The sequence below is a fragment of the Ambystoma mexicanum genome, chromosome 4q (genome assembly GCF_040938575.1).
Source record: "Ambystoma mexicanum isolate Mex_15411 chromosome 4q, UKY_AmexF1_1, whole genome shotgun sequence".
Taxonomy (NCBI): domain Eukaryota; kingdom Metazoa; phylum Chordata; class Amphibia; order Caudata; family Ambystomatidae; genus Ambystoma; species Ambystoma mexicanum.
In genome coordinates this window covers 1,058,057,356-1,058,070,938 of record NC_090928.1, presented here as the reverse complement: position 1 = coordinate 1,058,070,938, position 13,583 = coordinate 1,058,057,356, and the positions used below count along the sequence as shown (strand labels likewise).

General features: G+C 50.9%; 1 protein-coding gene across 2 annotated transcripts in view; it reads left to right on the top strand.

Moving 5' to 3' along the window:
* Nucleotides 1-3,585: 3,585 nt before the first annotated feature.
* Nucleotides 3,586-13,583, top strand: part of HHIPL2 (HHIP like 2) — a 576,366-nt gene continuing 566,368 nt past the window's right edge. For both annotated transcript variants that reach the window (XM_069608603.1, XM_069608602.1), the window contains exon 1: nucleotides 3,586-3,962. In XM_069608603.1, the coding sequence (XP_069464704.1) occupies nucleotides 3,633-3,962 (330 nt within the window). In that variant the 5' untranslated portion in view covers nucleotides 3,586-3,632. The remainder of the gene's footprint in view (nucleotides 3,963-13,583) is intronic.

Sequence of the window (13,583 nt, the reverse complement as noted above, 5' to 3'; positions counted from 1 at the left end):
CACTGTCCAAGAGTTTGGATATGGTTGATATGTCCTGAGTCGTGGGCACTTCACCCCTGAAGAATATTAAAAAACAACTATGTAATACATTTTCCTAGGTCTGCAATACAATATTTCAATAAATAGCTGCATGGTTGATCAAGGTTAAAACTCGGTCTAGTAAATTCATCATATCTCTTTTTAAAGGATAATCTCGTGAGGTTGTTATGTCTATCACAGTCAATCATTTTCATTTTGCGTTTCTTTAGAAATTCAACAATATTCACTTTAATGTGTAATTCAAGCAGTAGCAGTTTTCCGCAATGCTAGACATGCTTGATTAGAAGGAGTTGTAGAAGTATTGGAGGATATCAAACCTCTGTAGCAGTTTTCCACAATGCTAAATATGACTGATTAGGAGTTGTACAAGTATTGGAGGATATCAGACCTCTGTAGAAGTTTTCCGCAATGCTAGACATGCTTGATTAGAAGGAGTTGTAGAAGTATTGGAGGATATCAAACCTCTGTAGCAGTTTTCCACAATGCTAAATATGACTGATTAGGAGTTGTACAAGTATTGGAGGATATCAGACCTCTGTAGAAGTTTTCCGCAATGCTAGATATGACTGATTAGAAGGCGTTGTAGAAGTATTGGAGGATATCAGACCTCTGTAGCAGTTTTCCGCAATGCTAGATGTGACTGATTAGGAGTTGTAGAAGTATTGGAGGACATCAAACCTCTGTAGCAGTTTTCCGCAATGCTAGATATGGTTGATTAGAAGGAGTTCTAGAAGTATTGGAGGATATCAAACCTCTGTAGCAGTTTTCCACAATGCTAAATATGACTGATTAGAGGGAGTTGTACAAGTATTGGAGGATATCAGACCTCTGTAGAAGTTTTCCGCAATGCTAGATATGACTGATTAGAAGGAGTTGTAGAAGTAATGGAGGATATCAGACCTCTGTAGCAGTTTTCCGCAATGCTAGATGTGACTGATTAGGAGTTGTAGAAGTATTGGAGGACATCAAACCTCTGTAGCAGTTTTCCGCAATGCTAGATATGAATGATTAGAAGGAGTTGTAGACGTATTGGAGGATATCAAACCTCCGTAGCCGTTTTCTGCAATGCTAGATATGATTGATTAGGAGTTGTAGAAGTATTGGAGGATATCAAACCAAGAAGAGTGTCCCCATTCTTCTCCATCAGGGATACTTTAACAAGGAATTTGCAATTTTGGTACTTCCACAATGTCAGTAGCGAAACTATTCCCAACTCACAACTTAATGCTTCCACCAGCACAGAACTGGGGATTCTCTAAATGGCACGCCACAACTTTTCCACAAGTTTCTCCAGCCAATTGACATCCTGCTCATAGATGGTTTCTAGGCCAATAGTATGGCCCGTATCACACTTGTCTTATATATGTGTAGATAACCCTCTGCAGAGTGTCCACCCTTTCTTGCAAAGAAACCTTTGATTCCCAACCATTTCATCCAAGTTATACTGACAAGCATATCGCCGTAAAAAGATCTTATCGTTCGATCCTTGATGGGTATCCCCAAATATACATAGGAGTCGACAAACTCCACAGGATCCCCATTTATCTTCCAATCCATAGTTGATGTTGCTCTTTTCCTTCCTATGATCATGACCTTAGTTGTTTAAATTGGTTTTCAGATTGTTTGTAATCGCATAATCATGTAGGGCCTGTAAAGTTTTTGTGATCGCATAATCATGTACGGCCTTTAAAGATCTCTGCAACCCAATTGGCATCTGAAGTGAAATCGCTGTGTCGTCGGCCTATGACAGCCATGTAATCGCTTCCGTACCTATTCCAGGGGGAAAGTTAGGCTCAGAGTGCATTGTAGGAAACGTAGTAATGCGGTCCTGTGTTCTCTGCATAGGAGCACATTTTCTGGCATATGTTTTGGGCACCGTGGCGTATAATGGTAAACCTTTTCGATGCCACAGAGGTGTCTGGGCATTTAAGGCTGTGCCTGGCTTACAAGGCCATATTTGGTAAATGAACTGGAGTTGGATAGCTGATGGCTGTACCTTGCACACCAGGCTGGCCCTGGGCAATCAATGACTGCAGATGGGTGTATTTGGCTACCGCTGGGTAGTTGACGCTACACCAGTCATATGGCAGCAATGCCACGCCATCTGAGGGTGAATAGCGTAGGATGGCAGCTCTTATGCATGTGGGGCTGCCCCTGGGTCTGTGATTTCCTTATTTGAGTAGATGAAACTGCTAGTGTCATTAAATATACCAGACCTACTGGCTTTGTCAGTGCTTGTTGCTCTGGTCATAGCTCCATGGCAACTACTGGCAGACCTTTCTGGACACTTTAGGACCCTGCCCCTCCTTCTCTGTAAGAAAAAGTAAACAAGGAAAATGGGTAAGAACAGGGGCTTGATGTAGGCAAGCAGGGGGGCAACGCGGTAGAACTGTTAAACTCGTGTTTGCAGTACGTCACGATGGGAGTATAATGCGTGGGGAGAGATGAAAGGCGGAGGGGGTTATTAACGTGCAAGGCTCTCCCAGAGATGTTTAAAGGCACCATGAGCCTGCTTCCCCGAAACCTGCTCGGCGGAGCTCCGAGATATGCAGGCGAGAAGCCAAGCAGGCGAAGGGGCACAGCGACAGGGAGGCCTTGATTATCAAACTCAGCCGTGCCTGATTCTGAGCTCCACGTTAAACAGGAAAAGCGTCGTTTCAGGATGGGGTGTCGCTTTTCTTATTTCTTCCATTTTATAAATATATAGAATTTGAAGCCCATAAAAAAGCGTCGTATTATCACGAAATTACACTTGTTGTAAAACATTTAGATGGTGCTCAGGATCAGGCCCTGTTTCTCAATACGTGAAAAACGTGCATTGTTTTTCCAGCCTGCTCCAGTTTACAACAAGAGCTGTGCACATTGCAAACATTGTTAAAATGGACCCTGAGAAGCCGCCTCTTTTGCTGAGAGCCTGAACGCTGACCAAATTGCCTGAGGCACGCAGGGCCCAACCCGGAAAGGTCCTGTTTATGAGTCCGTGGGGCCCAGAATAAATCAGGTAAGGCGGATCCGATTTTAAAGTAATGCTAAAAGAGCAAGGGCCGTGCATGTGGAAAGGGCAAACAATCGTCTGCAAAGTGGTTACAGTTTAAAGATTAAACAATACAGTCTAGTTAACTCTTTTAATAAATGTGAGTTTTGTTTCTATCATGAAAAAAAATGCAGACATTGCAATGGGTGTCTTCAGCGCTTCTGATATTTGTGCAACCCTGAGAAAATCACCTCTATCCCTGAGCCTGAGAGTCAGGGACACGGCCTGGTAGTCCTGGGTACAGCGCGGGTTAGAGGGGATGCAGGATTCCCACGCTGGCGGGGGGATCTGCCCCAGGGAGCCACCAGCCCGGACAGATCGTGGTCCGTGTGGATCTCGTCTCTGCCTGCAGTCCAGCCTGAGCCCCCACAGCGGCGACGTGGGATCTTCAAAGCTCTGGGTGCAGGGAGGGGGTGGGGTGTCCATCGCCGGAGTGACGTACAGATGAGGATAGTAGTACGCGGTCCTCCCCCAGCCCACAAATAGTACATTCCACGAGGGAGCAGAGCACACACTGACTGACAGGAGCGCTCAGCGCGCACTCCAGAACGCTCAGAGGATGAGCGCCAAGGGGCACGAGCGCACCCGGGAGGCTCCCTCTGCTGCAGCCACCCTTGCAGGCAGGTCCCCTGCCCTCCTCGGCCTCCTCTTCCTCGCAGGCTGCCTGCTGCAGCCGGACCTGCTGCTGGGGCACCCCCAGTGCCTGGACTACGCGCCCCCCTTCCAGCCCTCCTCGCACCTGGAGTTCTGCTCCCAGTACGACACGTTCGGCTGCTGCGACCAAGCCAAGGACAACGCCGTGGCCGAGAAGTACTGGGGACTCATGGAGTTCTTCGACCTGGAGGGCCACGATCTGTGCGGGGGCTACATCAAGGACATCCTATGCCAGGTAGGGCAGACTCAATCTATGCCAGGCAGGGTGGCCAAAAGCATCGCATGCCATGCAGGGCAACACAGAGCGCTCTCTGCTAGGTAAGGTGTTTAAAAGCATCCCAAATAGACACGTCCCGTGCCAGGTAGGGCTACTAACAGCATCCCGTGCCATGTGGGGCGAATAGACGTGTCCTGTGCCGGGTAGGGCTACTAACAGCATCCCGTGCCATGTGGGGCAAATAGACGCGTCCTGTGCCGGGTAGGGCTACTAACAGCATCCCGTGCCATGTGGGGCAAATAGACGCGTCCCGTGCCGGGTAGGGCTACTAACAGCATCCCGTGCCATGTGGGGCAAATAGACGCGTCCTGTGCCGGGTAGGGCTACTAACAGCATCCCGTGCCATGTGGGGCAAATAGACGCGTCCCGTGCCGGGTAGGGCTGCTAACAACATCCCGTGCCATGTGAGGCAAATAGACGCGTCCCGTGCGATGGGGCTGGGGCCGTGTGTGTGTGTTTGGGGGGGGGGGGCGGGCGGGGTGTCAAATAGACGGGTTCGGTGCTAGGTAGGGCTACTAAAAGCATCAGTGCCTTGTGGTGCAAAATAGACACCCTCTGTGCCAGGTAGGGATAATAAAAGCATACCGTGCCTTGTGGTGCAAAATAGACACCCTCTGTGCTAGGTAGGGCTACTAAAAGCATCAGTGCCTTGTGGTGCAAAATAAACACCCTCTGTGCCAGGTAGGGATAATAAAAGCATACCGTGCCATGTGGGGCAACACAGGCCGTTCTCTGCTAGGTAAGGTGGTTAAAAGCATCCCATATAGACGCGTCCAATGCCAGGTAGGTCTTCCAAAAGCATCCCGTGCCATGGGGACAAATATACGCCTCCCGTGCCTGGTACGGCGGCTAAAAGCGCACTTGCCATGTGGGGCAAACAGACGCGCCCCGTGCCATGTGGGGCAAATAAACCGCCATGTGCCAGATAGGGCGTCTAAAAGTATCCCGTGCCTTGTAGGGGAAACAGGTCCGTCCTCTGCCAGGTAGAACGCCTAAATGTATCCTGTGCCAGGTAGGGCTGTTCAAAGCATCCCCTGCCACGTGGGGGGCTAAATGCATCATATGCCAGGTAGGACAGATAGACCCATCGTGTGCCAGGTCGGGCGACGGGGAGGGGCACTTAATGCATTCAGGCCCAGTAGGGCAGATAGACCCATCATGTGCCAAGCATGAAGAAAGAAGGCATCGTGTGCCACCCAGGCTGATTACAGGCCTTATTACCCAGGGAAGGCAGATAAAGGCATATGATGCCAGGTTAGGTGAGCAAAACCACTCGGGCACCTACAGCGAATAGCGATATCCGGTGCCAGATACGACGAAAAGAAGCGCCACGCCAGTTACCACCCTGCCAGGCGAAGAAAACTATCCCGAGCCTGGTATGGATGTTCGAAGATGGGCATTCTGCGCCACGAGGGTGCGGTCACACTGGGTGGTCCTGAGGAACAGTCAAACAAGTGCCAGCTAGTGACAGGGAAGCATGGCACCCAGCGCCAGGTAGCGATTGACAACATTCGATTCTGTCCAACGAAAAACAAAAATGGGCACCCTGTGCCATGTAGAGGCGGCCCCAAGGAAAGCCCAAGCTGTCCTCTGCCATAGAGAGGCGGCCCCAAGGAAAGCCCAAGAGGTCCTGTGCCATGTAGAGGCGGCCCCAAGGAAAGCCCAAGCTGTCCTCTGCCATGTAGAGGCGGCCCCAAGGAAAGCACAAGCTGTCCTCTGCCATGTAGAGGCGGCCCCAAGGAAAGCCCAAGCTGTCCTCTGCCATAGAGAGGCGGCCCCAAGGAAAGCCCAAGAGGTCCTGTGCCATGGAGAGGCGGCCCCAAAGAAAGCCCAAGCTGTCCTCTGCCATGTAGAGGCGGCCCCAAGGAAAGCCCAAGCTGTCCTCTGCCATAGAGAGGCGGCCCCAAGGAAAGCCCAAGAGGTCCTGTGCCATGGAGAGGCGGCCCCAAAGAAAGCCCAAGCTGTCCTCTGCCATGTAGAGGTGGCCCCAAGGAAAGCCCAAGCTGTCCTCTGCCATGTAGAGGCGGCCCCAAGGAAAGCCCAAGCTGTCCTCTGCCATAGAGAGGCGGCCCCAAGGAAAGCCCAAGAGGTCCTGTGCCATGGAGAGGCGGCCCCAAAGAAAGCCCAAGCTATCCTCTGCCATGTAGAGGCGGCCCCAAGGAAAGCCCAAGCTGTCCTCTGCCATAGAGAGGCGGCCCCAAGGAAAGCCCAAGAGGTCCTGTGCCATGGAGAGGCGGCCCCAAAGAAAGCCCAAGCTGTCCTCTGCCATGTAGAGGCGGCCCCAAGGAAAGCCCAAGCTGTCCTCTGCCATGTAGAGGCGGCCCCAAGGAAAGCCCAAGCTGTCCTCTGCCATAGAGAGGCGGCCCCAAGGAAAGCCCAAGAGGTCCTGTGCCATGGAGAGGCGGCCTCAAAGAAAGCCCAAGCTGTCCTCTGCCATGTAAAGGCGGCCCCAAGGAAAGCCCAAGCTGTCCTCTGCCATAGAGAGGCGGCCCCAAGGAAAGCCCAAGAGGTCCTGTGCCATGGAGAGGCGGCCTCAAAGAAAGCCCAAGCTGTCCTCTGCCATGTAGAGGCGGCCCCAAGGAAAGCCCAAGCTGTCCTGTGCCATAGAGAGGCGGCCCCAAGGAAAGCCCAAGAGGTCCTGTGCCATGGAGAGGCGGCCCCAAAAAAAGCCCGCACTGTCTGGGGACCCGGAAGAAGCACACGCTTCCAGTGGCCCAGTGTAGACAGTATAGTAGTAACCGGGCACCCCTCTGAATCCCGCGGACCCAATAACCTTTGCATCCTGCCCTATGCCAGCCAAGCGTAGCCACTGATGCCCGCTTGGGCTATTTTAAGAGTGCTTAAGATTGACATCGTGTGTCAGGCAACGGTGGGCGGGAGGTGACCGGTGTCCACTAAGGGCGGGGAAGTTAGTAACACATGCCAGACTTTGAGGGACGAGAAGGCACAGCCTGTGCCACGCTCTGTAATGCCAATAGTTTATGCCAGGCAGGCGCGCACAAATACTGGCGCCAAATACGTGTAGGGTTAAAAGATAAGGGAAGCCTCTTTTCATAGCACCTTCGTTTTCGTATCTGCCCAAAGCTGGGCGATAATTAAACGTTGGCACTGAGCACTATATGGAACCCTGCACTTTGCCTGTCATGCTGGGCGTATTATGAGACCACCGGTGAAACAGAAGGATGTTCGGGAGGGGCAGCCTGGCTAGGAAAGATTGAGGGGACGGTAACTGGTATCTGGTACAGTTGCGAGCAAACGGCAGCCTGGCTAGGAAAGTCTGAGGGGAAGGTAACTGGTATCAGGTAAGGTTGCGAGCAAAGGGCAGCCTGGCTAGGAAAGACTGAGGGGAAGGTAACTGGTATCAGGTAAGGTTGCGAGCAAAGGGTAGCCTGGCTAGGAAAGACTGAGGGGACGGTAACTGGTATCTGGTAAGGTTGAGAGGATAGGGCAGCCTGGCTAGGAAAGACTGAGGGGAAGGTAACTGGTATCAGGTAAGGTTGCGAGCAAAGGGCAGCCTGGCTAGGAAAGACTGAGGGGAAGGTAACTGGTATCTGGTAAGGTTGGGAGGAATGGGCAGCCTGGCTAGGAAAGACTGAGGGGAAGGTAACTGGTATCAGGTAAGGTTGGGAGGAATGGGCAGCCTGGCTAGGAACGACTAGGGGAAGGTAACTGGTATCAGGTAAGGTTGGGAGCAAAGGGCAGCCTGGCTAGGAAAGACTGAGGGGAAGGTAACTGGTATCTGGTAAGGTTGGGAGGAATGGGCAGCCTGGCTAGGAAAGACTGAGGGGAAGGTAACTGATATCAGATAAGGTTGGGAGGAAAGGGCAGCCTGGCTAGGAAAGACTGAGGGGAAGGTAACTGTTATCAGGTAAGGTAGGGAGCAAGGGCAGCCTGGCTAGGAAAGACTGAGTGGAAGGTAACTGGTATCAGGTAAGGTTGGGAGCAAAGGGCAGCCTGGCTAGGAAAGACTGAGGGAAAGGTAACTAGTACCAGGCAAGGTTGGGAGGAATGAGCAGACTGGCTAGGAAAGACTGAGGGGAAGGTAACTGGTATCAGGTAAGGTTGAGAGGAAAGGGCAGCCTGGCTAGGAAAGACTGAGGTGAACGTAACTGGTATCAGGTAAGGTTGGGAGCAAAGGGCAGCATGGCTAGGAAAGACTGAAGGGAAGGTAACTGGTATCTGGTAAGGTTGTGAGGAAAGGGCAGCCTGGCTAGGAAAGACTGAGGGGAAGGTAACTGGTATCAGGTAAGGTTGGGAGCAAAGGGCAGCCTGGCTAGGAAAGAATGAGGGGAAGGTATCTGGTATCTGGTAAGGTTGGGAGGAATGGGCAGCCTGGCTAGGAAAGACTGAGGGGAAGGTAACTGGTATCAGGTAAGGTTGGGAGCAAAGGGCAGCCTGGCTAGGAAAGACTGAGGGGAAGGTAACTGGTATCTGGTAAGGTTGTGAGGAAAGGGCAGCCTGGCTAATAAAAACTTAGAGGAGGGTAACTGGTATCAGGCAAGGTTGGCAGGAATGAGCAGCCTGGCTAGGAAAGACTAAGGGGAAGGTAACTGGTATCAGGTAAGGGTATGAGGAAAGTGCAGCCTGGCTAGGAAAGACTGAGGGGAAGGGAACTGGTATCTGGTAAAGTTGTGAGGAAAGGGCAGCCTGGCTAGAAAAGACTGAGGGGAAGGTAACTGGTATCTGGTAAGGTTGTGAGGAAAGGGCAGCCTGGCTAAGAAAAACTTCGAGGAAGGTAACTGATATCAGATAAGGTTGGGAGGAAAGGGCAGCCTGGCTAGGAAAGACTGAGGGGAAGGTAACTGGTATCAGGTAAGGGTGGGAGGAAAGTGCAGCCTGGCTAGAAAAGACTGAGGGGAAGGTAACTGGTATCTGGTAAGGTTGTGAGGAAAGGGCAGCCTGGCTAAGAAAAACGTAGAGGAAGGTAACTGGTATCAGATAAGGTTGGGAGAAAAGGGCAGCCTGGCTAGGAAAGACTGAGGGGAAGGTAACTGGTATCAGGTAAGGTTGGGAGCAAAGGGCAGCCTGGCTAGGAAAGACTGAGGGGAAAGTAACTGGAATCAGATAAGGTTGGGAGCAAAGGGCAGCCTGGCTAGGAAAGACTGAGGGAAAGGTAACTAGTATCAGGCAAGGTTGGGAGGAATGAGCAGCCTGGCTAGGAAAGACTGAGGGAAAGGTAACAGGTATCAGGTAAGGTTGAGAGGAAAGGGCAACCTGGCTAGGAAAGAATGAGGGAAAGGTAACTGGTATGAGGTAAGGTGGGGAGCAAAGGGCAGCCTGGCTAGGAAAGACTGAGGGGAAGGTAACTGGTATCTGGTAAGGTTGAGAGGATAGGGCAGCCTGGCTAGGAAAGACTGAGGGAAAGGTAACTAGTATCAGGCAAGTTTGGGAGGAATGAACAGCCTGGCTAGGAAATACTGAAGGGAAGGTAACTGGTATCTGGTAAGGTTGTGAGGAAAGGGCAGCCTGGCTAAGAAAAACTTAGAGAAAGGTAACTGGTATCAGGCAAGGTTGGGAGGAATGAGCAGCCTGGCTAGGAAAGACTGAGGGGAAGATAACTGGTATCAGGTAAGGGTGGGAGGAAAGTGCAGCCTGGCTAGGAAAGACTGAGGGGAAGGTAACTGATATCTGGTATGTTTGTGAGGAAAGGGCAGCCTGGCTGAGAAAAACTTAGAGGAAGGTAACTGGTATCAGATAAGGTTGGGAGGAATGAGCAGCCTAGCTAGGAAAGACTGAGGGGAAGGTAACTGGTATCTGGTATGTTTGTGAGGAAAGGGCAGCCTGGCTGAGAAAAACTTAGAGGAAGGTAACTGGTATCAGATAAGGTTGGGAGGAATGAGCAGCCTAGCTAGGAAAGACTGAGGGGAAGGTAACTGGTTGTAAGATCTGTCATACGTTTAAGGAGTAAACAATATGGCTCCGGGTTCAGCATGCAAGTTTACACCCACTTTCGTGCTTCATTATTTCATACAGAGGTCTGTGTTTTTGAAGTAATACGGTTTCGCCTAGAAACCCCTCAATGGTCCCGCTCGATGAACCGGGAACAAAGACATAGTGGAGTCTCGAGGGAAAACCCCCGAGGGGGAAAAAACCCTGTGAAGTGCTGCTTGAGTACGAGGACTCCGGAAGGCAGCTGGAATTCTCGGATACTGTTGACTCGTTAATGTATCCTGATGAGGATGATTACCAGAATGAAATCTGGGATGGCATGGACAGAGAGTGAGAGGGTTCATTTGTAGGAATCAAGAGGAATGGAAACTGAAAGGGAGATGAATAAAGAATGGCTTACCCTAGGATACAAAGAAAGGGTGATCCGTTGGAGGAGGAGACGGAATCACTGAGCAAATACCTGAGGTAGTAAAGAGGTCAGTTTTATCAGTTATGGAGAGTTCTAATTATTCTATGCAGGATGGATTAAAGAGCCTTTGTAAGAACGTACCGACGAGGATGCCAAACCGGAAGACTAAGGATAGCTGATCTCTTACAGACGCGGGACGCGTCTGATTCTTAAAGTGAACTCGCCTGGAAACGGAGCACAAATGGTAAGATTGTAACACGCGAAACAGGAAAAGAAATAATGCGACTTGCCGCGCGGCATACCTAAAGCCTTCCGTCGAAACCCAGTTTGGGATGACGGCTTCTGCGAATGGAAGTAACAAGTAGATGGCAGTTCGGCTAAAGGAAAAGAATGGGTAAGACGTGAAGAGAAATAGCAGGAAAGAAGGTAAACAAGGTTTTTCCAAGATAGTTGTACAGAGTATGATAGGCGTACTTACAGAGCGTAACCAGACTCGGAATGAGAGTAGCAACGCAATGTTCTGAGGCGCGGATTCTGGATATGCGGTCGGAAGAGGTAGGGGCGTGGCTAGTCTTCTATTCCAAGTAGTCTAGAAGCCTAGACCGCTGCAGCTGGTTCCACGCATAAACATAAAGGAAATACTCCATGTAACGTGGGAAGAGTGAGCCGAGAGAGATGGAACAGAATGAGGCGTAACACTGGTATCAGGTAAGGTTTGGAGGAAAGTGCAGCCTGGCTAGGAAAGACTGAGGGGAAGGTAACTGGTATCTGGTAAGGTTGAGAGGAAAGGGCAGCCTGGCTAGGAAAAACTAAGGGGAAGGTAACTGGTATCAGGTAAGGCTGCGAGGAATGGGCAGCCTGGCTAAGAAAAACTGAGGGGAAGGTAACTGGTATCAGGTAAGGTTGTGAGTCATGGGCAGCCTAGTTAGGAAAGACTGATGGGAAGGCACCTGGTATCAGGTAAGGCTGTGAGGAAAGGGCAGCCTGGCTAGGAAAGACTGAGGGGAAGGTAACTGGTATCAGGTAAGGTTGGGAGGAAAGGGCAGCCTGGCTAGGGACAACTGAGGGGAAGGTAACTGGTATCAGGTATCAAGTAAGGTTGGGAGGAAAGGGCAGTCTGGCTAGGAAAGACTGAGGGGAAGGTAAATGGTATCAGGTAATGTTGGGAGGAAAGGGCAGCCTGGCTAGGAAAGACTGAGGGGAAGGTAACTGGTATCAGGTAAGGTTGGGAGCAAAGGGCAGCCTGGCTAGGAAAAACTTAGAGCAAGGTAACTGGTATCAGGTAAGGTTGGGAGGAATGAGCAGCCTGGCTAGGCAAGACTGAGGGGAAGGTAACAGGTATCAGGTAAGATTGGAAGCAAAGGGCAGCCTGGCTAGGAAAGTCTGGGGGGAAGGTAACTGTATCAAGTAAGGTTGGAGGAAAGGGCAGCCTGGCTAGGAAAGACTGAGGGGGAGGTAAATGTTATCAGGTAAGGTTGGGAGGAAAGGGCACCCTGGCTAGAAAGACTGAGGCTGGGGAAAGGGCAACCTGCAGGGCGGGCTGGAGATTTGTGGGGGCCCATTGCAGTATAATGTTTGGGGGCGAGGGCTCCTTGCAAAATGCTATGACGAAGTGTTCGGGTGTTTAAATAATAATGGACAAAAAGGAATGCAGTAGGCATGTCAATCGCCGGAGATTATCGGGCGCTGGAAGGAGGAGCGGGGTGGGGAATTGTGGGGGCAGGTGGAGGGGGTTCAGGCAGGCAGTGGGGAGCTGAACAGTGAATGATATGATTGTTTATTTATATAGCGCCTATACACAATGTGTTTCAAAGCGCTTCAAGGCAAGGGAGGGAACAAGGGAAAATACAACCACATTCTTACAGGCCATGAACAGTAAGGATGTGAAATTAACTATCGTACTCGGCCTGACGACATTTCAGATAGTGCAAGAGCTAAGACATAGATAAGGGAGGGGGAGAGTGGGAAGGAAATGGAAACAGACAGGCGACTACCGTACTAGGCCTGACGACATTTCTGGTAGAGCCGTAGAAAAACAAAAGGTGAGGGAGAGGGGTGCAGAAAGGGAGGGGAAGAACAAAACAAGCGACTATCATACTAGGCCTGACGACATTTCAGATAGTGCTGGGGGGGTGGTGGGGAGGAAAAAAAACAGTAATGGGAGGATGGAGGAAACAGACGAGGTTGCTATCATATTAGGTCCAGGGACAATTCTGATAGAGTAAGTGCATAAAAGAAAGTAAGGGGAGGAGATAGGAAAAGAGAGAAGGGAAAGGAGGAGAGAACAGAGAGTAAGCAGTCAAAAAAGAGTGGAGAAGCAAGAGTGGAGAGCGAATACAATTGCAGAAGTCAGTAGTAACACATAATGTTGCAAGCCACGATACAAGATGAAAATGGGAATAGCATGATTCAGGGCCACCATGAGTAAAAGATGCAAAGGAATGTCCAGTGAAGAGCTAGGAATTGCTCTTTGTCAGGAAGGAGCTAATTTGGACGAAACGGGGTAACAGGCAACAAGGAGATACACACCGTGCTGGATGCTGAGTGCCACCAAATCTAGCTGTGTGCTCTCCAAAGCGCTCATTTAAAGTCTCGTGTTAAGGTGACAGTTGCCATCAAAGGCAGCCGCTTCCGTGAGCGCCCAAAACACACCTTAAATGCCCTTTTCCAAGGAACATGATCCTGTGTAGTAACACTGCCAACTGGAGACAGCTGCTTGGGCCCCCCTGAAGCTCTGTGCCCGTTTCAAAAGTGCAACCTGCTTAGGTACGGCTGGGGGCAAGGGCAACATGTGTCAGGTAAGGCTGGGAGGAAAGTGCAACCTGCCTAGGTTTGGCTGGGGGAAAGGGAAACCTGTGTCATGTAAGCGTGGGGGAAAAGTGCAACCTATCTAAGTATGGCTGCGGTAAAGGGCAACCTGCATCAGGTAAGGCTAGGGGGAAAGTGCAAACTGCCTAGGTATGGCTGGGGGAAAGGGCAACCTGTGTCAGGTAAGGTTGGGGGGAAAGTGCAACCTGCCTAGGTATGGCTTGGGGAAAGGGAAACCTCTGTCAGGTAAGGCTATGGGTGAAGTGCAACCTCCCTAAGTATGACTGGTGGAAAGGGCAACCCGTGTCAGGTAAGACTGGGGGAAAGTGCAACCTGCCTAGGTATGGCTGGTGGAAAGGGACACCTGTATCGGGTAAGGCTGGGGGGAAAGTGCAACCTGCCTAGGAATGGCTGTGGTCAAGGGCAACCAGTGTCAGGTAAGGCTGGGAGGAAAGTGCAACCTGCCTAGGTAT